This window comes from Mesoplodon bidens, assembly GCF_964165515.1.
Source record: "Mesoplodon bidens genome assembly, chromosome: 16".
Classification (NCBI taxonomy): domain Eukaryota; kingdom Metazoa; phylum Chordata; class Mammalia; order Artiodactyla; family Ziphiidae; genus Mesoplodon; species Mesoplodon bidens.
The window spans coordinates 42,015,660-42,039,644 of NC_138173.1; the positions used below are offsets into that span (position 1 = coordinate 42,015,660).

The 23,985-nt window shown below is 36.8% G+C and overlaps 1 protein-coding gene across 2 annotated transcripts in view; it reads right to left on the bottom strand.

Moving 5' to 3' along the window:
- Positions 1-23,985, bottom strand: part of STK3 (serine/threonine kinase 3) — a 303,272-nt gene that overhangs the window by 231,467 nt on the left and 47,820 nt on the right. For both annotated transcript variants that reach the window (XM_081258763.1, XM_081258764.1), the window contains exons 3-4: positions 23,259-23,387; positions 11,262-11,376 (exon numbers count right to left, since the gene is read on the bottom strand). In XM_081258763.1, coding sequence (XP_081114889.1) covers positions 11,262-11,376; positions 23,259-23,387 — 244 coding nt within the window. The remainder of the gene's footprint in view (positions 1-11,261; positions 11,377-23,258; positions 23,388-23,985) is intronic.

The following is a 23,985-nucleotide window of genomic DNA, read 5'->3' on the forward strand; positions in this document are numbered from 1 at the left end:
TAAGATGGGGCACATGATTGCTATGAAAAATTCTATGGGTCTAATCCTACAGTGCATGGTCATGTTAATGCTGTGGCTTGGAACTTTAAGAGGCATTGAAATACTCTTAGAACCGAATCTCACTGTATGGGAGACACCAAATAAGGAGCAAGAATTACTTTCCACACAAAAGGACTCACTCTCCTAAGATTCTAGTATAGTACTGAACAGCAGTACCTGTTCAGGTTGAGAAAATTCTTATAAGAGAAGGGGCCATGGACACCACAACTAAAAACAGGGTTAGGCCACCATGGTCTAAATGAAACCATGGATCTGTAATCCTGAAAAGCAGACTTTCCAGAATTCTTACAGCAAACACTTACTGCTGACACAGAGGAGCAGGCTCCTTGAGATACAGCCCTTACTGTATCTTACTGTGACAAAAGGGAGAAAAGGTTGAGGACCCCACAGTTTTAACTGCCACTGTCAACAGTTACCTCTTCTAACACTGAACGTTCATCTTGGGAGTTATTTTAGAGGGTTTTGTGTGCACGCGCATGCGTGTGTTTTATTCTTGATATATCTTGTTTTGATTTTAGGTTTGGTAAATACATAGAAATATCTGTTATTTTGGGCCATTCTAACACCCACTCACCCTTCTCCTGCTAACATACCCTCATTTCCCTTTAGGGAATCACTACTTCCCCATCCTCAGGCCATGAATTCTAGCAGTCAGCTCCATCCTAGCTCCAGGTTAGACACATGTCCTAGAGCTATTCCAGTTACCGCATCACATTCCAATGGCCACAGAAAAAGGTACATGACCCATTCAGAAGCAGTGAGGTACAACACTGCTGGGTTTCAACTAGAAAGGTATAATCCAGGTAGCTGCTAGCAGCCATCTTGTCACCATAAGGCAAGAGCCTGAGAGTAGAGTCAATACAGAAGTATCAGGACAAAGAGACGAATCCAAGTAATTCCTTTCACCTTAAATCAAACCATGCATGAAACTAGCTCTGCAAAGACTTTTTGTTATGTGAGCAAATAAATTCCCTTCTTGGCTCAAGCCAGCTTAGGATGAGCTTTCTGTAATTTATAACCAAGAGTTGAAACTGATGTAGTAAATTTCAAGTAGATACCAAAAAGCAGGGAGGTTCCTGGAAAAGAGGTCTGTATAAAGCACAAACTGGTGACCTACTCTAGAACTGCTAGAGGTTATTCCAAATATTTAACAGCATGAGATCTCTGAAGCTGATTTATATTTTCTGCCCCCAAACAAAAGGGTTACAATAATAAGGGGTGGGAAAAGCAGAATAAACATGTCTTTTAAAAGGAACATGAATGCTTTTTTAAAGTCTTCTTTTTGCCTTCTTTTTCCTAGTACCACCTGCCCCGGCCAATAAATGTTTACTCCATTATATTAAAACTGCATTTAGATATCTAATTTTACAGAACTCCTCAAATGTTTCAGCGTTCATTAGTTTTTATGACATACATGATACAATCAACACACAATGGTGACCAAACCCCCTTGCTAAAAATCAATGGTTTAGAGAAACTTGAGGAGTTAAGTAGCAATTTCTGAAATACCTAAATCTCAAAAGTAATACTTAAGCTTACATGCAAGGCTTTATCTGAACATCCATCAAGCTTCAGACTCCAACTGCTTTACAATCAAAATTTCTCTCCCTCTTACTCCTTCTTTCTTGGGAAAAACAATACATACATTTAATGGGGCCCTTAGGTATTCAACATGAGGAAAACACTGGAAAAAACAACAGAGCAACTTAGTAACTCCCTTCCACCCCTCACCACTCTATCTCATCCCACCCAGAAACAGGAAGGTTGAGGATATAAAATAGTCAAGGTTTTAAACAATAAAAAATTTATGGGACTCTTCTAGAAAAACAAAAATCTGCTCAACACAAAGTACATACATTAGAAAACATAACTAGAATATTTTAGCCATTATTATATACAAAAGGGCAGAGAAGGGTTTTCTTTCATGAAATCTGGATTGCAGATGTCTGGCAAAAAAAAAAAAATTAATAATCTATCACAAAGTCCGACAACTAGTGATTCAAAATGAAAGCTTTCACTACTTACACCATATGTAAATATACATATACACAAGCTGCTTATAATCCCTTGATCTGAAGAGAAAGAGAACTGATACTCTACTGTGAAAATGGTCAGTGGGCAGACATTTTAAAATCCTTTCCCACATGAAAAGATTCCTGAAAAAGAGATCAGAAGACAACAGAAAAGCACTCAATATATATGGAGTTATAAAGCCCATATGAACTAGTATCTATTACACAAAGAGGGAACATGCAACAAGGTGATTAGGAAAGTCAAACATGAATTAGTCCAATAACACAGAGGCAAATATAAACCCTAAAAAGCACTTTATGGAACAGAAATCCACACATATCAAAAAGATGTCTATTATTAACGATAAAATAATATCAAACTTTGAAGCTCCAAATAAATCTTAAATCAGTAAGATTTAAGATTCACTAAGGGAAAAAAAAACCTGTCTGAAGTAGTACATAATTAACATCAAGGCAGAATATATATTTTTAAAATACAACAAATCAAACATTTACCAAAAAGACTATTATGTACAAGGCATTAATTCTAAGGGCACTAAAATAAAATATCCTAGTATATTCTGAATAGCCACTGCCTGATTCTATTAAAGAAACTCTCACTGTACCTAAAAATGTAAGCTCTATCTCACGGAGCTTACATACCTCCCTCATTAACAATGACAATTCAAGGTACCAATGGTGAATGCTAGGATTCTGTCCTTGGTTCCATAGTCCTCTGTATTATTCCACCCAAACACATTATCTGATAATGTACACAATGCAAAGACACTCCCATCTATGTAAGTGAGAAGATAGGACGATGATGACAATAACAATGCAAATACATATAGGACTTCTTTCATACCACGTGCTGTTCCTAGCACTTTACATATGTACAATCTTCAGAACAACTCAAGGAAGTAGGGTAGTCTTCTTATCCCATTTAGCAAATGAAGAAAACGAGTCACAGAAAAGTTAAGAAACTTGCCCAAGTTCACACAACTAGTACGTAGCAGAGCCAGAATTCAAGACATTCTGGGCTCCAGACTCTATGCTTTTAACTTCTACAGTTCAATTCTAGCAGTCAGCTATAATTTCAACCCTTTCTTTCCCTCTAATCTACTTTACCACTCTATGACTCAGTTTCTCATCTGGAAAATGGGTCAATAATTGTTCTTACCTCACATGGTTGTTCAGTCCTTACACGAGGATTAAATGCAATAATCTATATAATGTGCTTGGCACATACCAGTACTATAGCAATAGCTATTACAATATCTACCAAACGTCTGTCACTGGAGTTGAGAATCACTGCTATAAAACTAACAAAAAAAAAACTAACAACCGGTAAGAATTTACCAAGAATGGTCTCAATGTGTCCTTCACAGTTCTAAAGTGATACCTGCATAAACCTGACTTTCCCAATTATTTCCATTATAAAATAACAAGTCCACCACAAGCCTTCAGGAAAATACATATACATAACTTAGGAACTGCTCTCTTCAGTCTGGAACTTCCTCTCCATTATTTTGTATTCCCTCAATGCCCCCTCCCCTGCTCCCCACCCAATCACAGAATATATCAATATTTCATCCCGGGAAAAGCAGACAATAAAAAATTTCTCGTATATAACAAACTGGACATTTATTGTGTTTTAAGACACAAACTTTAAGCTGGTATTTTAATGTCGTTTCCACCTGCACAGCTGGGTACCCTGAAAGGTTTCAACCAGAATGCTATTCTCAGAGTCTGCCTTCACCAAAGAGCTACAAAACTATGGAGACTCAAAGAACAGTAGCAATTCTCTAGTCCCGGGTCTAGTGCTCATCAACATTTAAGTTTGCTCCTAATTTTCTGTTGTGACAACACTCTGGAACATTTCTCACTAACCAACTGTGCTAGGGCTTCTGTAAGGTACAGATGGAAAAGGAGAATCATTGGATAGATCCTAGGGTGCTTATACATTCAACTTTACAATAGATTATCAAACTGTACTCCTCAAAGTAGCTGTACTAATTTAAACACCTAAGAGTATAAAAGTATGTATAGGGAGGTAGATGGGACGGGAAAGAGGAGATATCATTGATTCAGGTTCAAAAACCGACCTGAATTTGTAGTTAATTTGTTTAATTCTCTGTCTTTCCTCCTTCTAAAATCCCACTAAACTGATAGAAAAAAAAATTTTAATAAATAAACTAATAAAAGAATCAGGGCTTCCCTGGTGGCACAGTGGTTAAGAATCCGCCTGCCAATGCAGGGGACATGGGTTCGAGCTCTGGTCCAGAAAGATCCCACATGCCGAGGAGCAACTAAGCCCGTGTGCCACAACTACTGAGCCTGCGCTCTAGAGCCTGCGAGCCACAACTACTGAGCCTGTGTGCCACAACTACTGAGCCTGCGCTGTAGAGCCTGCAAGTCACAACTACTGAGCCCGTGTGCCACAACTACTGAAGCCCGTGTGCCTAGAGACCATGCTCTGCAACAAGAGAAGCCACCGCAATGAGAAGCCCGCACGCCACAACAAAGAGTAGCCCCCGCTCACCGCAACTAGAGAAAGCCCACGCACAGCAACAAAGACCCAATGCAGCCAAAAATAAATAAAAATTAAAATAAATTAATTTAAAAAAAAGAATCAGCACAGGAGAGTATAATAAATTTGGAAGTATTTCTATGAAGAGTCACAGGCAAGAGCTGGCAAAGAAGGGGTCTGCGACACAAGGAGTGATTACCAAGTAAACACCAAAGGGGCTCCAAGTTAGAATCATTGTGTAGGGAGGGCAGGAGCGAGAAGGGGAATGGAAAAGGTAGGTTAGCTTTCCCATGGAAGCTGAAAAGAAGAAAACAGAACAAGACTTGGCTCCTCATCCCTACTCTATACATACAGATTACATGCATTCTGGCATTTATCCCCAGGCCCCAAAAAAGGCAGGGGAGGGGAATGGCTAACAAACTGAACGAACCACCTCTGTGGGCACTTGCCCCTAAAGCCAGCTCCCAGCCAGTTCATCCTAACATTATACCTGCCAGGCAAAAAGCATTGTCCCAATGCTTCTGATGAGAGCTAGTCAGCCTTTCTGGTGGTCAGCCTGCCATGGGCAACACCAGGATCAAGCAACTGAAACAATAACCCCAGTGGAAATAAAGATGATTCAGAAAACAGAAAATAATTTTTTCAAAACGTATTTTTCTTAGAGTGATTAGAAAAGATTTTGCATCCATGCCTCAAGCATCAAGATGTTATGAAAAAGGAATAATCAAAAACATAAGAGTTCTTGTAAATTAAAATATAACTGCTGAAATAAAAAGTTCAGTTAGAAGAGTCAGAAAATAAAGTAGAAAAAACCTCACCCCCTACCCTACCGCCAAAAAGGGGACAGAAAATCTAGGAGGGAAAAAAAGAATAAAATTCAGGAGATTTCACCATCCAATGAATACAATAGAGGGGGAAACTACTGAAGAAATTTTTCCAAAGCTGAAGAAAGACGCAAGTGTTTATTTGAAAGGAACTACTGAGTGCTGAGCATAACTAATAAAAAGGACTCACACTCAGGCACATCCTTGTGAAATGTCTTGTTCCTTATGCAACATCAGAAACATGAGAATACAGAAAAAAGTCTAAGAAGTTCTGGGGCAGGGGAGACCTACAAATAAATAAGACTTTGACAGGCATTAGCTATGTATAACATTAGCAACACTGGCTGCTAGAAGAAAATGGAGGGAAGCTACCACAGCTCTGAGAGAAACTTACTTTCAATGTAAAATTCTACATAGGCTACTATCAACCAGGTATGAAAACAAAATAAAGGCATTTTCAGATATGCAAGGATTCAAATAGTTGACCTCTTAACTCTTACACCTTGAAGAAGACAGTTTAGGAAGAATATGAAACAAGAGTGAAAAACCAAGGAAATAGGAAATATACAAGAAAATGGTGGCACTAACCCAGGAGTCCAGTGAAAAGAAATTCCAAGGACGCAGCTCTACAGCAGACCTAAAAAGCAATGAGTCCACATTAGAACAAGAAATCAGGAAGCTCCAAAGAATGTCTTCTCAAAGAAGAGTCACATAAATTCCAGGAAATAGATAAAATGAGTAAGAAGCTAGAAGACATTAGTGAAGTGATAAAGATGGCACATGCTGCTTCTTTCAACATGAAAAAAACAAAGGAAAAACTCCAGGAAAAACAAAAAATTATGGTGCTAAGATCATGATCCTAACATAGATCCATCAAACTAATATATGACAATGATTTTGAGCAGTTAAGTGTGAGAAAAGTAAATCCATTTAAACCAGATACTGGGAACATTTTCCTTCAGGTGATCTAGGAGTATGACACTGGACTTTTAAAGATGGAAATATAATTTTAGCATATCATTGTTTTCTCTCCCAAGATGTCCTTTGCCCTCTCTTCTCTGAGTCCTTCATTCATTCATTCATTCATGCATACAACAAATATTTACCCAGCATTCTGCATGTCAGGCACTGACCAAAGAGCAGAGATAGAACAGTGAACAAGGAAGACAAAACTATGCTCTTGTGGAGCCTGATTCTAATGACAGATGACTCCTCCTCTTCCAAGATCATGCAAAAGGGTTCTCTCTCCTATGAAGCTTTCACTGAACTTCCATGTTAGGCTAAGTGCTTCTCCTTTACTGCCCCTAAAGAACTCTAACTCTTTATAGAATCAAATTTAGCTTTGTACGTATGTATTACCTCAACTGTAACAGCAACATTTATTAGCGTTATTTGTACCTCAAATGAAGAGCACCAGGCCTAGATCAATAAATGTGTTTTGAACCTTTCCGTTCAACCAAAATGTAAATAAAACTGCCAAGTAAAATGTAAAGCACTGTACAAATGTTACTTATTATTTAACAGATGAGGAAGCTGAAGTCACCAGATTATAAAACTAGTTTGTGGAAGAGCCAAAACTAAAATCCACAGTGCTAGGCTGACTTAAAATAAGTGGTCAAATCAAAAAATGGGCCAAAGTGGGAGAGACAAACCTTAGGCGTTTTCTTAGAACATTTCCAAATACACAATAAACGTCTAAGACATGGATTCTATTTCTTCCATATGTCAAGGCACAGCTTAAGAATTATGTAAAGATCATTTTGAAAGCCTGTAATCAAAAATATAATCTATCTTTAAAAAGCTTCAATTTCACAGAGTTGTCTATTTTTACTTTGCAGTATATACTTGAAATGCATAAGTGTTTAGAAGTTAAATGGCATTTAACATAAAATATATTGGTTTTTAAAATATGTCCTCACAAGGAAACCTTCAAGCACACTTTCTATGGCCTTTCTTTGGTATATGATTGTATCTGTTCAATAACCCACAACATTAATACTAAATAGTAGTAGCCATGCGAATTACAATTTATCCACAAAAAATAACACTGAATAGATGAGTAAGATTGTTTATATTCACAGAATAAGCAGCCAAGGAATTGATCCTGTTTCAGTTCAACAAACATTTATCAAAGGTTGCTAGATGCCAGTAGCTATTCCAGGCACTTGTAATATTTCCAAGATGAATATATAAAAATTTCTGCCCTTGAGTGGCTTATAGTAGGGGAAAGCAACTGCAATTACTCTTCTCCTAAAGACTAAAAGCTAACTAATAATTAAATGTGATTTCCAAGTACAGGATACCACAGTAAGGTTATCTACACATAGGTTTCACCAAGCTCAAAAGATGGTTTTAAATACTGTAAAAAAAAAAAGTCAGTTACTAAAGATACATAATACCAGGACATGAGCTGTGTTTGTGGGTTTGATCACAGAAATCAGGAATTTAACTCACATATACTTACTTATAGATCCTTCAATACTTATAAACTGAAAGATTCAATGAATACTAACCAAATAGTGATTTTTACTCTAAATGCAACCAGAAGACTCAGAGAAACTTTTATCACCCACCGGAATATAGGAGGGTTTCACCTTCATCCTACCCCTAGTACTACTACCATTAATTACCACAATTACCAGTCATTATCAGCTCAACTGCCAACAATCCAATCCCAACCCTTTGCTATTCAGGCTCAGTTCCAATCACTGGGAGTTCTAGTTAACCCCCAAACTTAATTCTATGCCTTTATCTTTTCCTAGGCGTTTCCCAAAGAAAAAGTATAGGTGAGGGCATAAAACCACTGAAAGAGATATTTTGAAATTCCTTCTTTAATATCTATGCTGACAATCAGATAACTGGCTTCTTGACTTTTAAAATGAAATGTGAAGTACTCACAAAACTATTAGCAAACTGTCAAGCAAACCTGCAAACTGGTAAGAAAAAGACCACCACCACTGACAACAACAAAAGGCAAAGGATAAGCACAAAAAGGAAATCAAAGAGCCAGTACACATATGACAAGATGCTCAGTCTACCTAGCAGTCAAAATATGTAAGATAATAATAACAGTAAAAATTATAATAATAATGGCAGCTAGAATTTATTGTGCTCTTTATGTAGGAGTGAATATGCAATAAAGACTTACCTAATTCATTAATCAACCAATTACCAAACAGATAAGAAACTACCTGGGAAAACAGGGAAAGTTTCAAAGAGGAGGTGATATTTGATCTGGTCCTTCATGGATACAAATTCACTAGGCAAAGACTCGGGGGTAGGGGAACACTCAAAGGTGGGGGAGCAGTTGAAGCAAAAGCATATACCAAAACACCAAAATACAAATCTTAGTCAGATTTTCTTTCCTGTGCCTTTAATTTTCAAAGAAACACCCGATCAAAAAACAGATAGCAATCGAACTGAAAATCCAGAACAGTTCATCCATGAGATTTCTTTCAAAGACAAGAATAATTCTACAAAAAGTGTGTTACTTAGGTGGTTTTCTAAGAGTCATTCCTCTTAAAACAAATCAAAAATCTAAAAGAAATTGCCAACTTAGAATTCTTTACCCAGCAAATGTATCGTTCAAAAATGAAGTGAGATAACATTTTCATACAAAAAAAAAAAAAAAGAGAGAGATCTTAACACCATCATACCCATATATAAGGAAACACTAGAGAACACTGTTCAGGCAACTGAGAAATGCAGAAAAGAGTAAAGAGCAATAAAAAATATAAATATAAACACTGACAATATAAAATAATAATAAGAATGCCTTGTGCCGTTTAAAATGTATATAGAATTAAAAGAAACAACAAAGCATGTAACAAAAAACAAAAGAGCATATAAAGCCAAAAAAAAAAAGTTCCCATACTCTTAGAAAAAGATTGATTGTTCGTGACCATGAAAACAATTAACTACTGGAGTGAGTGTTAATAGATCAAGGACAACTGTTTCACTGGTCACATTTTTGAAAGCTAGTCAATCAGAAACAGCCACGCCTCTGAAATTCAAACAATCATTATCACTCCATTGACCATTCCTATAAAATGATCAAATATTTACAATCTCCAGTGTTTAAAAAAAAATAAAAGAGAGAATGATACATATCCCCGTATACTGCCAACATTCATAACAATGGTACTCTTTTAAAATAATACATAAATGAAGGAAAAGTAGCATAAGTAGCATAGAATATTCTTGAGATTTAACAGGAGCTGTTATCAAGCCAACACCCAGAGATAATATACCCACAGCTCCTGAGTCATCTCGTACAGCTCTGGGTTCTTCTTGTATCTGGGAATCAGACCCTTCCATGCCTCCCCAAGCCCAAGGGAAACCGTCTGTGAGAATAACAATTAGACTATTCCAAATGTATGATCCCCAAACATGTTAGGTGGATTCTGTCTTCTAAAAAAGAATGCAAATGGGATAAAATCTTTCCTTTGATAACTGGTGAAGGAGATTCCTGAGGATAATGATCCCACCCATATCTAGCTTTTAGAACTGCAGTATACCTTCATGGTTGGTATTTATTAGCAACAAGAAATAAAGTACTTGGATCATATTCTTCCTCTGTACTCAAAATGGTAACATTAGCATTTAAATAAAGAAAACAGATTTTCCATTTCACTCAGTTTTACTTCATATTCCTACTTGGTAATTTTAAACACCAAATACACTGAGTTTAGCCCTGGAACGGTTTTAAAACACTTCTCTAACTGGAGTATAATTATCTTCAATTAAAGCATTGTTCTGCCACTCAGGAGTCATCTGATTTACATAAATGTTAGTTAAGCACCATACAAATTCTAAAATATATAATTGGAATGTCACAAATCACTTAATCCATTTTGTCAAAACAGGGATTATTTTAACTTCTATCTCACTTCCTTTAAAAGAAATCCTATTTACTTTATTTTCTCTAACAGAAAAAAAAAATTAGTAGGATAAACTTACAACTGTACTTCCCCAATCAAACTTTAAAATGATTCTGGTTAACCACGAATTGACTCAAGTAGTTAAGTACTTTTCTGAATGTATTTTACTAAAACATGTCTGACTACATGTAATAAAGACATATAGTAATTGGGATACTGTCTCATGGAATTACAAATTATTTCACTGATTTATTATTCTTAGTCATTCGCAGATTTTAAAAAGGTCACTTTGTCCTCATAAATTATGCAAGGAAACTAGGTGCATTGCTAGCCTAAACAATTTTGTAAACAGCTCTTTTACTGAGGGTTAAAAACAGAGCCATAAAAAGTTATTATTAAAAAACAAATTTCACAAAGCTGAATTTACCAGGAAAAAAAAAATTATAATCTAGCTCTATTACTTTCAAACACCCTGACAATATTTGGGAAAATAAGACAAAAATTGTTTTTCAGTTATTTTTAAGATTCAGAAACATAAAACTTAAACTGCTTACCAATCATAGGTTATAATGCAAAAAACAAGATAAAGAAATACCATGAATATTATGAACTTTAAATAAAATTCTAGCTATAACTTACGGAACTCATGTTAATAAAGAACATGCACGCTGATTCCAAATGAAGAAGAGGAGTGCCATGGTAGTTTCTCAGTGACTAACCAAAAATCATCCTCGTAAATAAATTAAACCATCATATGACTCCTGTATTTGCCATACGACAAATGGCAAATTTGTGACTTTGACTGATTCTCACACCTCATACTAGATCCCTTTACACTGAAAAACCTTTTCTTTTCTCACACTAATATTTTTCTGGTAACAAGACACTACCTAGTCAGATTCTAAACTATGAATCTTTACAAATGAGATTAGCAAAACAATTTACAAATACTTACTGTTTTGTTTCGTAATCTAATTATGTCCGAGACAGAGCCAGCTCCACAGTACTCCATAACGATCCAGAGGTCTGTGTTCTTAAAGTAACTGCCATAGTACTTTACAACATATGGGCTGAAGAAAAATATATAGACAATTAAACTCAGTTAATTCCCGAAGAAAATTATTTCTTAATCCCAATTCAAAATATTTTCAACATTTCATCATGTTCCAATAAGTAAACTTAATGAGTAAACTACTATTGTACATGGAATTGTATCTATGTAGGGTTCACCAACTGTGTATAATTAGGCTTTAATTCACGGATGAAATTTTAACAGGATTACAAACCAGAGGAGGTCCAAATGTTTTGAGTGATTCCCAAGAAAATAAAGCTTTGTTTTGGCAAAGGACATACTCTTTAACATAAGGAACAAATGAAAATATTTTCCTTTAACTAAAGCATTTTAAATATAAATCTTCTAGGGACTTCCCTGGAGGCGCAGTGGTTAAGAATCCCCCTGCCAATGCAGGGGACATGGGTTCGAGCCCTGGTCCAGAAAGATCCCACATGCCGAGGAGCAACTAAGCCCGTGCGTCACAACTACTGAGCCTGCGCTCTACAGCCTGCGAGCCACAACAACTGAGCCCACGTACCACAACTACTGAAGCCCACAAGCCTAGAGCCTGTGCTCTGCAACAAGAGAAGCCACCGCAATGAGAAGCCCACGCACTGCAACGAAGAGCAGCCCCCGCTCACTACAGCTAGAGAAAAGCCCCCACACAGCAACGAAGACCCAATGCAGCCATAAATAAATAAATAAATAAACTTACAAAAAATATATATATATATATATAAATCTTCTAAAAGATTTTGCATTCAGTCAAATATTAACACTCAACTTTACATTTCAATACTTTATATTTCAATGAGGCCCCCCCAAAATTTTTTTAATTCCCTTGTATTTTGGCCTTTAAAATTCTGGAGAAAAATAATTATAATTTTTTTGCTTTAAATTCAGATAATTGTAATTATTGACAATTTAAAATATTTCTGAGCTGAGGTTTCATGTGTTTCAGAGCAGAATAAACTATGTTGATAGCCGGTTGTTTTTAGGAAAACTTAGAATGGGGCAAATGACCATTACAATTGATATTTATTAAGGGTATGCTATATATAGTGATGTGTAAAATATCTTGCTCAACTCAAAAAGACAGAATATCCACATTCACAGAATACATAAAAAGATGAAAAATACAAGGAAGCATAAAGTAGTACACAACTTAAACACTACAAGAGCTCATAGGTAGAAGTGACCATGGCAGAGTCAACCTAGAGAACTTCGCAGAATCGGTGGAATTTGAATTATGGAAAAAAGGTTAAAGCTTCAAGATATGGGTGTAGAAGAGAGATAAGAAGATTTGGAAAAGAGAAAGACCATGAGCAAAGGCAAGGGAAAAACCAAGAATGGCATGTTTATCATGAAAAGTGCCATCAGTGTAAGATAAATAAGACATAGGAATCAAACAAGGAAAAAAGAACAATGAAAAATGGAAAGTACTATAAAAGACCACATAAAGAGACTACCAAAAGAAGAGATTAAGAGAAGACGGTTGGGGAAAGACTTCTCAGTAAAGCCTTTGCAATCTTAACTAAGTCTTGAAGGCAAGGGTAGAGCAGACTGGTTAGAGCTTAAGGGCTTAAACTAAAACAGGTAGCTACAGGGCTAGAATTCAATCCTGTTTTATCCCTACTGCTCCTCTTGCACAGACTTGCTTCCGTCTCCTTGTCATAGTTTTCTCCCCCATTCTAATCTGTGCTCCATATAGCTGACAAGTAACTTTCCTTTAAAACAAAAGTAAAGTAGGCTAACCATATCGCGCTCCTGATTAAAAAAAAGAAAAAAAGCTCCAATGGCTCTCCACTACCAAAGGAAAAAAAGACAGAACTGCTTCATATCACATACATGACCTTTCAAAGTCTACCTCTCTCCCCACATCTCTCGTTACTCCCCATCTCACACCTTAAATTTGCAGACAACACTCAACTTTGCTAGGTGTTGGGAATGGAAAGTATTATTAAGAGTTCATAAATATTCACTAAACCATTTAAAAGTGTTTGTTTACAAATGAATCTCATCTATAGAGCCAAAACTTCAACTTACAGGAAACATAAAAAAGCTTTCTTTACATACACTTCTTTGGGTTATGAGTGCCTGTGTAGAAACCGTTATAGGAAGTACTGCTCTTACACCTGGCTGTGCATCAGAATCACCTGTGGCCCAGACCCCACACCCTGGAGTTTCTAACTCAGCAGATGTTTTAAAACCTTTATAGGTGGGCCTCCCTGGTGGCGCAGTGGTTGAGAGTCCGCCTGCCGATGCAGGGGATACGGGTTCGTGCCCCGGTCTGGGAGGATCCCACATGCCGCGGAGCTGCTGGGCCCGTGAGCCATGGCCACTGGGCCTGCGCGTCCGGAGCCTGTGCTCTGCAGCGGGGGAGGCCACAGCAGTGAGAGGCCCGCGTACCGCAAAAAAAAAAAAAAAAAAAAAAAAAAAACCTTTATAGGTGACTTTGATATACACCCACAGCTAAGATTCACTCCAGAAGATAGATGACATATCCTTCAGGAAACTTCTTTAAATATTAATTTTCTTATTCAAAATTTTCAAATTTTCAAATTAGCAATGAGTTGAAGGTTATGTTCACTGAAAAGCATATAGAAAACATGTATTTTATCTTGCAATCTACACTAAGTAATCAGCAATTCTAAGGGTAGGACTGACAGCTCCTATGAAAATTAGAGATTCTAATCTGGGCAGCTACATAAAAGGGCAGCTCTAGCTCTCTTTAGGGGGTGAGTCAAGGCAACACCTTTGAGGAAAGGTAGAATTCTCTTCAAAAAATATTTTGTGGCCTCTAATACACAATCAAGTGAACGTATCAAAGTCCAACAATTCTATATCATTAAAAATGGCCTCAATAATTTTAACCTAGAAAAATATTTAAGCAGATAGACCTAAACAGCCATCATAAGGACACACACCCGAATACAGTTTCTATCAATCACTCAACATTCATTCACTGACCCTCTACTCTAGCCAAGCATTAGACCAGACAAACCAGACAGACACAATCGTGACTCTCCTCTAGCACATACCAGCAAGAGATACACAGGTATTAGAGAAGTAAATCCACAAGTAAATATAATTACTAACTGTGGTAAGAAAGAAGGAGAAGTGCTATGAGATAAATTGGCTGAGACTTTATTTTGCATTCATCATTTCTGCAAATAAAATTGTTCCTAGTTCATATGGAAGAATGGAATAACACATATTCCATGGTAGCCCCTGACTTGGGAAGCACTGGCGTATATGAAAAAACTTTGAAAGTAGACGTGGGTGAGCTTTAACAACAAAATATCCCCCCCTCCATTGGTGGCTGTGGATTACAAATTACATTTGGAAAAGAAAGAAATGCTTAAACCCCAAAGTTTATACGTAATAATGGCCTATGACTGGTCATCCTCTGATATCTTCTGCATCAATACTTTAAAGCACTTATAACATCTTGTAATTGCTTTGTCATTGACTTTTATCTGCCTCCCCTAGAAGACAAGAAGCTCCGTGAGGATAGGTGCCTATCTGCCTTGCTCTCCATTTCATCCTCAGTACCTCCCTTCTTGCATGCACAAGCAAAAGGAATGAATAAGTAAACAAATGAACAGTCACAGAAGAATTAACAGAAGGGACCTAATTCAGGCCTCCCCAAAGGAATAACATTTAAGCTAGAGTCAAAGTCGGCTAGAAGTTAACCAGTTATAAAGAGCATTCAGGTACCAAGAACTGTCTGTGCAAAGGCCCTGAGGAGAGAAAAAGAGAAGATCATTTTCAAGGGATCAGTATGCCTAGAATAAAGTGAGTGAAAAATGAGGTAGAACGTAACGTAGTTGCAGATGGAGGCAGAAGCTGATAACGAAGGGCCTCAAAAACAAGGTAAGGAGATTGGGCTTCAATAGATATTCAAGAGAAGAATTTTAAGCAGTGGAATGACGTGATCTAATTTATACTTTTAAGATTCCTCTGGCTACTGCTTCAAAGCTGGATTGTAGGAAAGCAAATATGGACACGGGTAGACCAGTTAGAAGGTTCTGTTGGTCTGTGCCTGCAAGAGATTGTATTAAGTGTATCTTTTCATTTTCTGTATTTGTGCTGCTTTGACATCTGGGACCTACTGACAAAGTCTCCACTGTTCCTCTCTCAGCGTTAGCTAATTCCTAGAGATAGCATCTGTAAGCATACCTTTCACATGCAAACAAGCCAAGTTTCATACTCTCAACTACCTCCAGGGCCACCATTTCCCAGCCCTAATCACCCCAGGGCCGTATACCAGACAACCAGTGACAGCCCCAGATCACAAAGAAATTATTCAATCTAGCCAATCCTAAACCTGTTTACTCAATTTCACCTATTCCTTCCCACAGAAACCACAATAAAGGCTCTTGCCCACATTTCCCCCTCTCCCTCTGCCTCCTAACTGACTCTGGTGCTTCCCTGTATGGGTCCCCCTCTCTCACCCGCACCCTTCTCAGATCTGGAAGTATAACAGTCTATCTCCTGATATGCTGGTCTCATCATACCTGAATAATAATAAAACCTACATTTTAAAAAGCAGATCGTGGCTTGGAGTAGAAAACAAATTCAAGAGATATTTTCAAGGTACACTCAACACAATTTGATTATGATATAAACTGACAAGTTAGAAGACAGTAAGTTTTCTACTGTGTTTTATCCACTGTGTCTCCCTTCAACTGCACACTGAATATAAATTTAAGACTGGCAAATTAAAGATTACAATTTAAAGCTAACACTTTGAAAAATTACAAACACAGAAACAAATAAGCAGAGAGTTCAAGACCTGGGACTTCTAAGCCAGTCTGTTTCCACTGACACAGACGTTGTTCATTCATAATTCATTCCTGTATCATATAAAAGTAATCAACAAACATTCACTGAACAACATACATAGCCTAGGGGCAGGTGCTAGGGAGAAAAATTCGTAGACTTTAGTGACAAAATAAAAGGCAGTCCAGACAATGGGGAACCCATGAAGGAGTTTATGCAAGAAAATAATACAATCAAATAGCCTTTAAAGAGGATTATCCAGTGCAGGATTGTCAGGGGCCAAAGATGACAGTGTTCATACTAGCGGGCAAGTTAGCTAACCGCACAATTATTTAGATACACTAACATCTATTTCTTTAACCACACATTGATTATTAAAGGCTGGAGAGGAAGCAGGGAGAGGTTGCTTCAAAACACTAGCTCAGTGTTACTTTTAATTTTAAGCAACACACAGTTTTAGTTCAGCCATAAGGCCTAGGAATCTTGACTAAACCACCATAGGGACTTACAGGACATACAAGAATCCAGCAATTCTATGTATTCTTGGCACAGTTAAATAGTTAAATATGACTCTGAAAATTCCAGTAGGTGGAGGGACATGGAAGACACAAGTCAAATTACAGCATACACCAGGAAGCAAAGGTGAAACATGATGCCTCAATAACTGGGGCAAAACTCATGAGGCACAGTCTACTCCCTTCCCCTGTGTCATTCCCTTACCTTTCATTCTCCTGTCCCATTCATTCCCTTTCCTCTATTTAACACCTTCAGTCCAATAAAACTACATAGCATGTTCCTCTTTTTTTTTTTTCTTTTTTGGCTTCCTCTCATCTCATGCCTAATGTATCATACCCTTGCCATTCCTCTGTCTCCATTTCATATCCCCTCTAAACCCTTATTCTAACGGTCTTCCTCTAGTATCACAACTCAAAATAGTAGTATAAAAAGAGAAGCGAGGAAAAAACAGAGAAACCAGAGGGGAAAAAAATAGAAAAAGCACTACAAACTTCCTTATGTATTTGAACCTTATATAGACACTACTGTGGTACAAGTTATTTGGACTGAATCATTGTTTAAGCTTCTTATAGAGATTCAAATGTTAATTTTTCCTGTCTAAAAGTTAATTAACATTTTTATGTTAACTTGAATTTCATCTTAAATGAAGAAAACCGTGTATTGCTAAAGGTATCTTTTAATAGACCTTGATTTTTAATGGCAGGCTTAGGTTCACAGCAAAACTGAGTGCAAGGTACAGAGCTTTCTCATGTGCCCCCTGCGCCCACACGTGCACAGCCTGCCCGTTATCCACATCCCCACCAGACTGGGATGTTTGTTACAAGTGATGGATCTACACTGACACAACACTGTCGCCCAATCCATACTTTACATTAGGATCCACTCTTGGTGGTGTACATTCTTTGGGTTTCAACTGCATACACCATTACAGTATCATACAGAGTAATTCCACTGCTCTACCTATTCATCCCCCCACCCCCACCCTCCTAACCCCAGGAGGGGTTATTGTCTCTATCGTTTTGCCTTTTCCAGAATGTCATATGGTTGAAATCATACAGTACATGTAGCCTTTCCAGATCGTCCTCTTTCACTAGTAATATCCGTTTAAGTTTCCTCTATGTATTTTCATAGCTTGATAGCTCATTTCTTTTTAGTGCTGAATAATATTCCATTGTCTAGATGTACCACAGTTTATGCATCCACCTACTGAAGGACATCTTGGTTGGTTCTAAGGTTTTGGTAATTATGAATAAAGCTGATATAAACATCCATGTGCAGGTATTTGTGTGGATGTAAGTTTTTAACTCCTTTGGGTAAATATCAAGGAGCCAGATTGCTGGATCATATGGTTAAAAGTATGTTTAGTTTTGGAAAAAAACTGTCAAAAACTGACTTCTACACTGGCAATACTATTATGCATTCCCACCAGCAATGAATGGAAGTTCCTGTTGCTCCACATCCTTACCAGCATTTGGTGTTATCAGTGTTCCAGATTTTGGGCATTCTAATAGATGTGTAATGGTATCTCATTGTTTTAATTTGCATTTCTCTGATGACATATGATGTGAAGCATCTTTCCATATGCTTATTTGCCATCTGTATATCTTCTCTCGTGAGGTGTCTGTTAAGGTTTTTGGCCCATTTTTTTAATTGGCTTATTTGTATTCTTGTTGAGTTTTTTAAATTCTTTGTATATTTTGGATAACACTCCTTTATCAGATAAGTCTTTTGCAAATATTTTCTAAGGTGTATTTTTTAATGTTGTCATTATAAGCATGTGATAATTAAAATACTAAAGAAATGGCTATTTTTCATTACATACGTTTCATTAACATCCTTCTACCATCTTAATAGTGTTCTAAACTTAATAGGGGTAATACAGTGTTTTCACAAAGGCAACGCGAATATTCTCCTATGAAAACTGAATTGTTTCCAATATAAATCTAAATCACAGCAATTTATTTCTTGGCCCACCCAAAAATGAATACATAGAGATGAACTGATAAAAACTGCTAAAGTTAATCACAAATCCTTCAGTACGGTGAGTTTCAATCTTATTTATTTATTTTTTTCATCAGAAACAGTGTTCAAATGGAATCTCACCCAGAAACATCAGCAAACAGAACACACGGGACAGGAGCTGCTCTGGTAGAAAGAAGCCTCTGAGCAAACAAGTTAGAAATGCGCTATTCCTACCACATGGACCGCCTCTCCTCTCTGCCTAGTAAATCAAAGTCATCCTTTAGAACTCAGCTTGGGTATGATCTCCCTGAGGAAGCTTTCCCTGAATCCCCAATAGTGAGGCGTTACATACATCTTCCAACCCATACAGTTCCCCATATTTACCCCATCAGAGGTCTTATCACACTATACTTAAACAGCCTGTCCATTCATCTGTCTTGCCCATCTAACTGAAAGTCCTTCCAAAGTCTGGCTCATTCATTGTTATATCTCTTATGCGCAGCACGTAAGGGCTACCAGCAGGAGTAGGTACTCAGTTTATTAGTTGAATAAATTTATTTACATAATATATATATTGAATTTATATTATATATATAAATAAAATAAATTAGGTGAATAATTGTGTGCCCTGATGCATGTATTAACAAAACATTTCTCTTGGTTTAGATATGAGAAATTCCTTCTCTAGAGTGTCAGTACTAGGAATGTAGAAGCTGTGTCAGTTGTGGTTCCCTTATATCTACATGACCTGGCACATAGTATTCAAAAGTAATGCTGACCAGCTCTTGCCTCCATCTCTAGCACTGCCTTGAGAATGAGCACTTTACTTTGAACTGTTGGAATCACTGTACAGACATTGCTTTCTTCAGCACTGGCCCTGGAGTCAGCAAATGTGGGTCCTCACAGTATCCTAGTCATTAACGAGCTATGATCTAGGACAATTCATGTAAAATCTCTAGGTCTCATTTTCTGTACCCATAAAATAGTTCTTAATTATGCTTTAGCACCAGAAGTCTTTTCTCAAATAATATTTTAGAATGAGCTCCAACATAGAAAAAAAGATAAAAGCAAGGGCTAAGTTTCTCACTCTGCTCAATTCTTCACTGTTTGAGGAAAATACCCCTAGAAGCACCTCCTTAGAGCAGAGTACATTTGAAAAACTCTAAACTAAAGTACACCTACAGTTGGGATTTCCCTGGTGGTCCAGTGGTTAACAGTCCATGCTTCCACTGCAGGGGGCAAGGGTTCAGTCCCTGGTCAGGGAAGATTCCACCTGCCGCAGGATGTGGCCAAAAAATAAAAAATTAATTTAAAAATTAAAAAAAAATAAAGTACACCTACAGAGGTCTAGTCTAGCACCAACATTCTATGATTTAAACATTCAACAAATACTTACTGAATGCCTATTCTGTGCCAAGCACTGGACTAGGCACAAAAGATTCAACAATAAACAATGCAGATGGGTTCCCTCAAATATTTACGCCAAAATGCAGTACTGAACACATTTAGTACTCACTAAAATGAACAAAAAAAATTAAAACACCCTCTCATCTCTTTTTAGAGTGTAGAAAGCAAGACAATTTGCCAATTGCCCAAATGGCTGCATAGACTTAAGAAAAGATATCAATTTCAGAAATACAAATTTCATTTTCTCTAACCAAAATTCCACTGTTTTATGTGGGAATTTTTCAATTTGTACTGTTTTCTTCCAAATCATTTTTATGCCAGTTCTCATTAACACATCTGCATTAACACAAGTAAGTAGTAGCTAAAAATGTAATGCTTGTTCCTGCCATTTCCCAGTTTTTCACTTATCTTTTAGCACTTTTAGGATCTTTTAACCAACCAATTTTGTTTTTTGATCCTTCACTATTTCATAAGTTCAGTATGAATATAAAAGTGAAATCTAGAAGACGGGATCCATTTTTTTAATCAATATTTGTTTTACCATTTCATTCAACAAATATTTGAGAAGTACTTACTATATACAAGGCATTCTGCTACAAAGTGGTACAAAATTTCTAGAATTTATTCACATTTTCTACCCCTTTAATTCACTACTTTTCTTTCCCCTTAGTGGTTTCAAGTACATAACAAGAACAACAATCAGATTTCCCTAGGGTCCCCTCAACTGACAATGCTCTTTCACATACTCCTTTATCCATACCATATTTATTCACATTCATTTAACAAAAAGTACAGTGCTAGGCATTGTGATGTATGCTAAGAAATATGATTCCTTCTGTCAAGGAGTGAAGAAAGGATAAAGATAGTGAAGACATTTCAGAAGGAGACTCTACAAGAATTAGTGTCATCAGAGGTGTCAGAAAAAGAAACAGATGAATTCTCAGTTTTGTTGTTGAAAGACTAAGTACATGATGATTCTATTAACAAAACAGGAATTTGAAAGGCTTATCTGCAACAATTAAAAATTTGGTTTTAGAATGTTAAATGTAGAGTTGCTTCTGGATATTCCAGTTGAGTCATCCAGGCAGGAATTAGTAATACCTGTCAATACTTGAGTAGCCACTATGTGGCAGGATCCAAGGGCACGTAGTAAGTCATAATCCCCAACTCAAAGAATTTAAGAGTCAGGTGACAGAGAATACAAGTAAACAGGTGCTTAAAAGAGAAACTCAGGTAAGAGAGAAGCCTGGAAGCATAAGCACTGGCCAGATCATGAAGGCCCCTGTATGCCATCCTTAGTAGACAGGATCTAGCTAAGCAATGGGCAGCCACTTAAGGGTTTTAAACAGAGAATGGCTTGATTAGGTTTGCATTTTAGAAAGAACACTCTAGCTTCAGGGAAGAAAATGGGTTGGAGTAGGCAAAAATGAAAGACAAAGTGAACACACAGGAAGCTGTTGCAGAAATCTGAGCAAGAACTGATGGGTACCAAGATGCATGCACAAAGGTTAGGAGATGTATAATGGGTAATATCTGAGACACTGTGCCCTTCCTAGAACACATTCAATTAAAATCTCTAAAGCACAACATTAGTACCTGAACTATTTTTAACCATTATAATAAAATAATAGCAACATGCAAATATTAAGCACCTGAAGAGCCCAGCACTACACTATGCTCAACCTTTCCTTATCTACATCAAACTATGGGAAGCACATTCTTATAAAGTTACCAAATTAATAGAGGTCTGGAAAAACTCTGCAATTATATATTTTGACCTGGGAGCTGAGGAATGTATTATTTCTTCTATAACCACTTGAATTTCCAGTTATATGGCCTTCATGGAAAATATGTAATATAATCGAAATATACAGCACACAATAAAGAAGAGCAAAACTGAACACACCCAAGCAACAGAGTTCCTTGAGGACTATTCAGTCGCTTCATTAGCCAAAGAGCTTACAATATATGTATCTTACATACTGTTGGAAAAGGAAGTTTTCCATAGATCTCTTACTAATAGGGCCCTGATTTGATTAGGGATGACAATGTGTCCACACTCCCCTAAGTTCACCAGCTCTAAGTCACCGTGTGACTCAATTCTGATGAATAAAATATAAACTGAGGATTTCTGGGAAAGCCCTTTCCCACTTCTTCTCTTCTTCCTCCTGTCTGGAATGTAGACAAAATGCTGGAGCTGGAGCAGCTCTCTTGCAACCATGAGATAATAAGCGTGAGAACAAAGACCACATGCTAAGGATGGCACAGTATAAGAAAAAGCCTATCACAGTTGTTACTTTGTTGCTGCTATATTGACCCTATCTCTAGACCTTTTATAAAGGGAGAATAATAAATCCCTCTTTGATAAAGTAACTACAGGCCTAACACAGTCCTAATTTATACACTCTGCATCCCTTATAAAGGCCAGGCTACTTATACTAGGGTATATAAGATACTTCATTACCAGCTCCATTTACCTATCCAAACTCATTTCATATCGCTCCGTCTCTTACTTTCCACTGCAGTAATTCTAAACCTTGTCAGAACAGCACATAACAGTGAGCTGTTTTTCACCTTTCTACCTTTAATTCTCTTTACAGTCTCTCATCCCTCTATTTCCTCTGCATTCCAGACTTCTTGACTCCTGGCTGAGGTAGGTGCCCTGCCTCCTTGTTCTCACATCTCCTCATGTACCAGTCAGTATAATGACTGTGCTGTACTACAGCTATTTGCTTAAGTATCTGTCTTCCCAACTAGATTACCAGCCCCTCAAGAAGAAAAACAATGTCTTAGTTCCCTTGATATTCCTAGATCCTGGCACAGTACCTGGCCCACTAGGGATGCTCAGTAAACGTCTGTTGAATAAATTAGAGTTACATAAGACATGATTGCTTTTAATTAGTAAAAACAATTAAATCAAAAGGACAGTTAAATGACTTTTCCTTAATATCAAAAACTAATTCTCACCCATAAATTTTCCCTGAAAATGAAAAAACGGCTTGAGTATTTTCTTTCACCACATTTGCTTTATAATATCATTTCTGCTTTAGAGCTGAAAGTCCTAAAGACAACCCTACAAAGCTATTCTCATCTTCCTTGAAAGATTAGTCTCCCTTCCGATGGGAAGTCAAAAGAGAAAACTAAACAAATGACCAAAGAACACATTTTATTATACATTATTAGCAAAACTTATCAAAATGAAGGTAAAGAAATAAAATCTCTACATACCTGTCACATTGCTGCATTATGGAAATTTCTTTGATTATTTCCTGAAGATCTGACTCAACAGGTACTTGTTTAATTGCCACAACTTGACCAGATTCCTTATGTATTGCTTTAAACACACTTCCATAAGACCTAAAAGAAACCAAGACATTTCTTTATTTTTCCCCTTTCAAACATCATAACTATTAGAGAAAAATGGTCTATTATGAGTTTTTACATGTAGTCTTTTTTTATTTTATTTTTTAAAAATTCTTATTGGACTATAGTTGATTTACAATGTTGTGTTAGTTTCAGGTGTACAGCAAAGCGTATCAGTTATATATATACATACATACACTCTTTTTTAGATTCTTTTCCCATATAGGCCATTACAGAGTACTGAGTAGAGTTCCCCGTGCTATACAGTAGGTCCTTATTAGTTATCTGTTTTATATATAGTATCCATGTAGTGTTTTCTAATTTAAAATACTACTTAATGGTGACAAATCAAAGTAAACAAATTAAAAAAGTGAATTATATCTTAGCTTTAATGTTTCAATTATAGACTTAAAATTCACTAAAATCATCAAATTAATAGAAAAAGATTTGCTGATTTTCTTATGAATGAAAGAAATAGACTTACGGTTTGTCAACTCAAACAAATGCAGCATTAAGAAGATACATAAGTAGAAGTTAAAAGAATGAAATACAGAATAAAAACAGCCAAAGTCTCATGTTAGAAGAAAAGGCT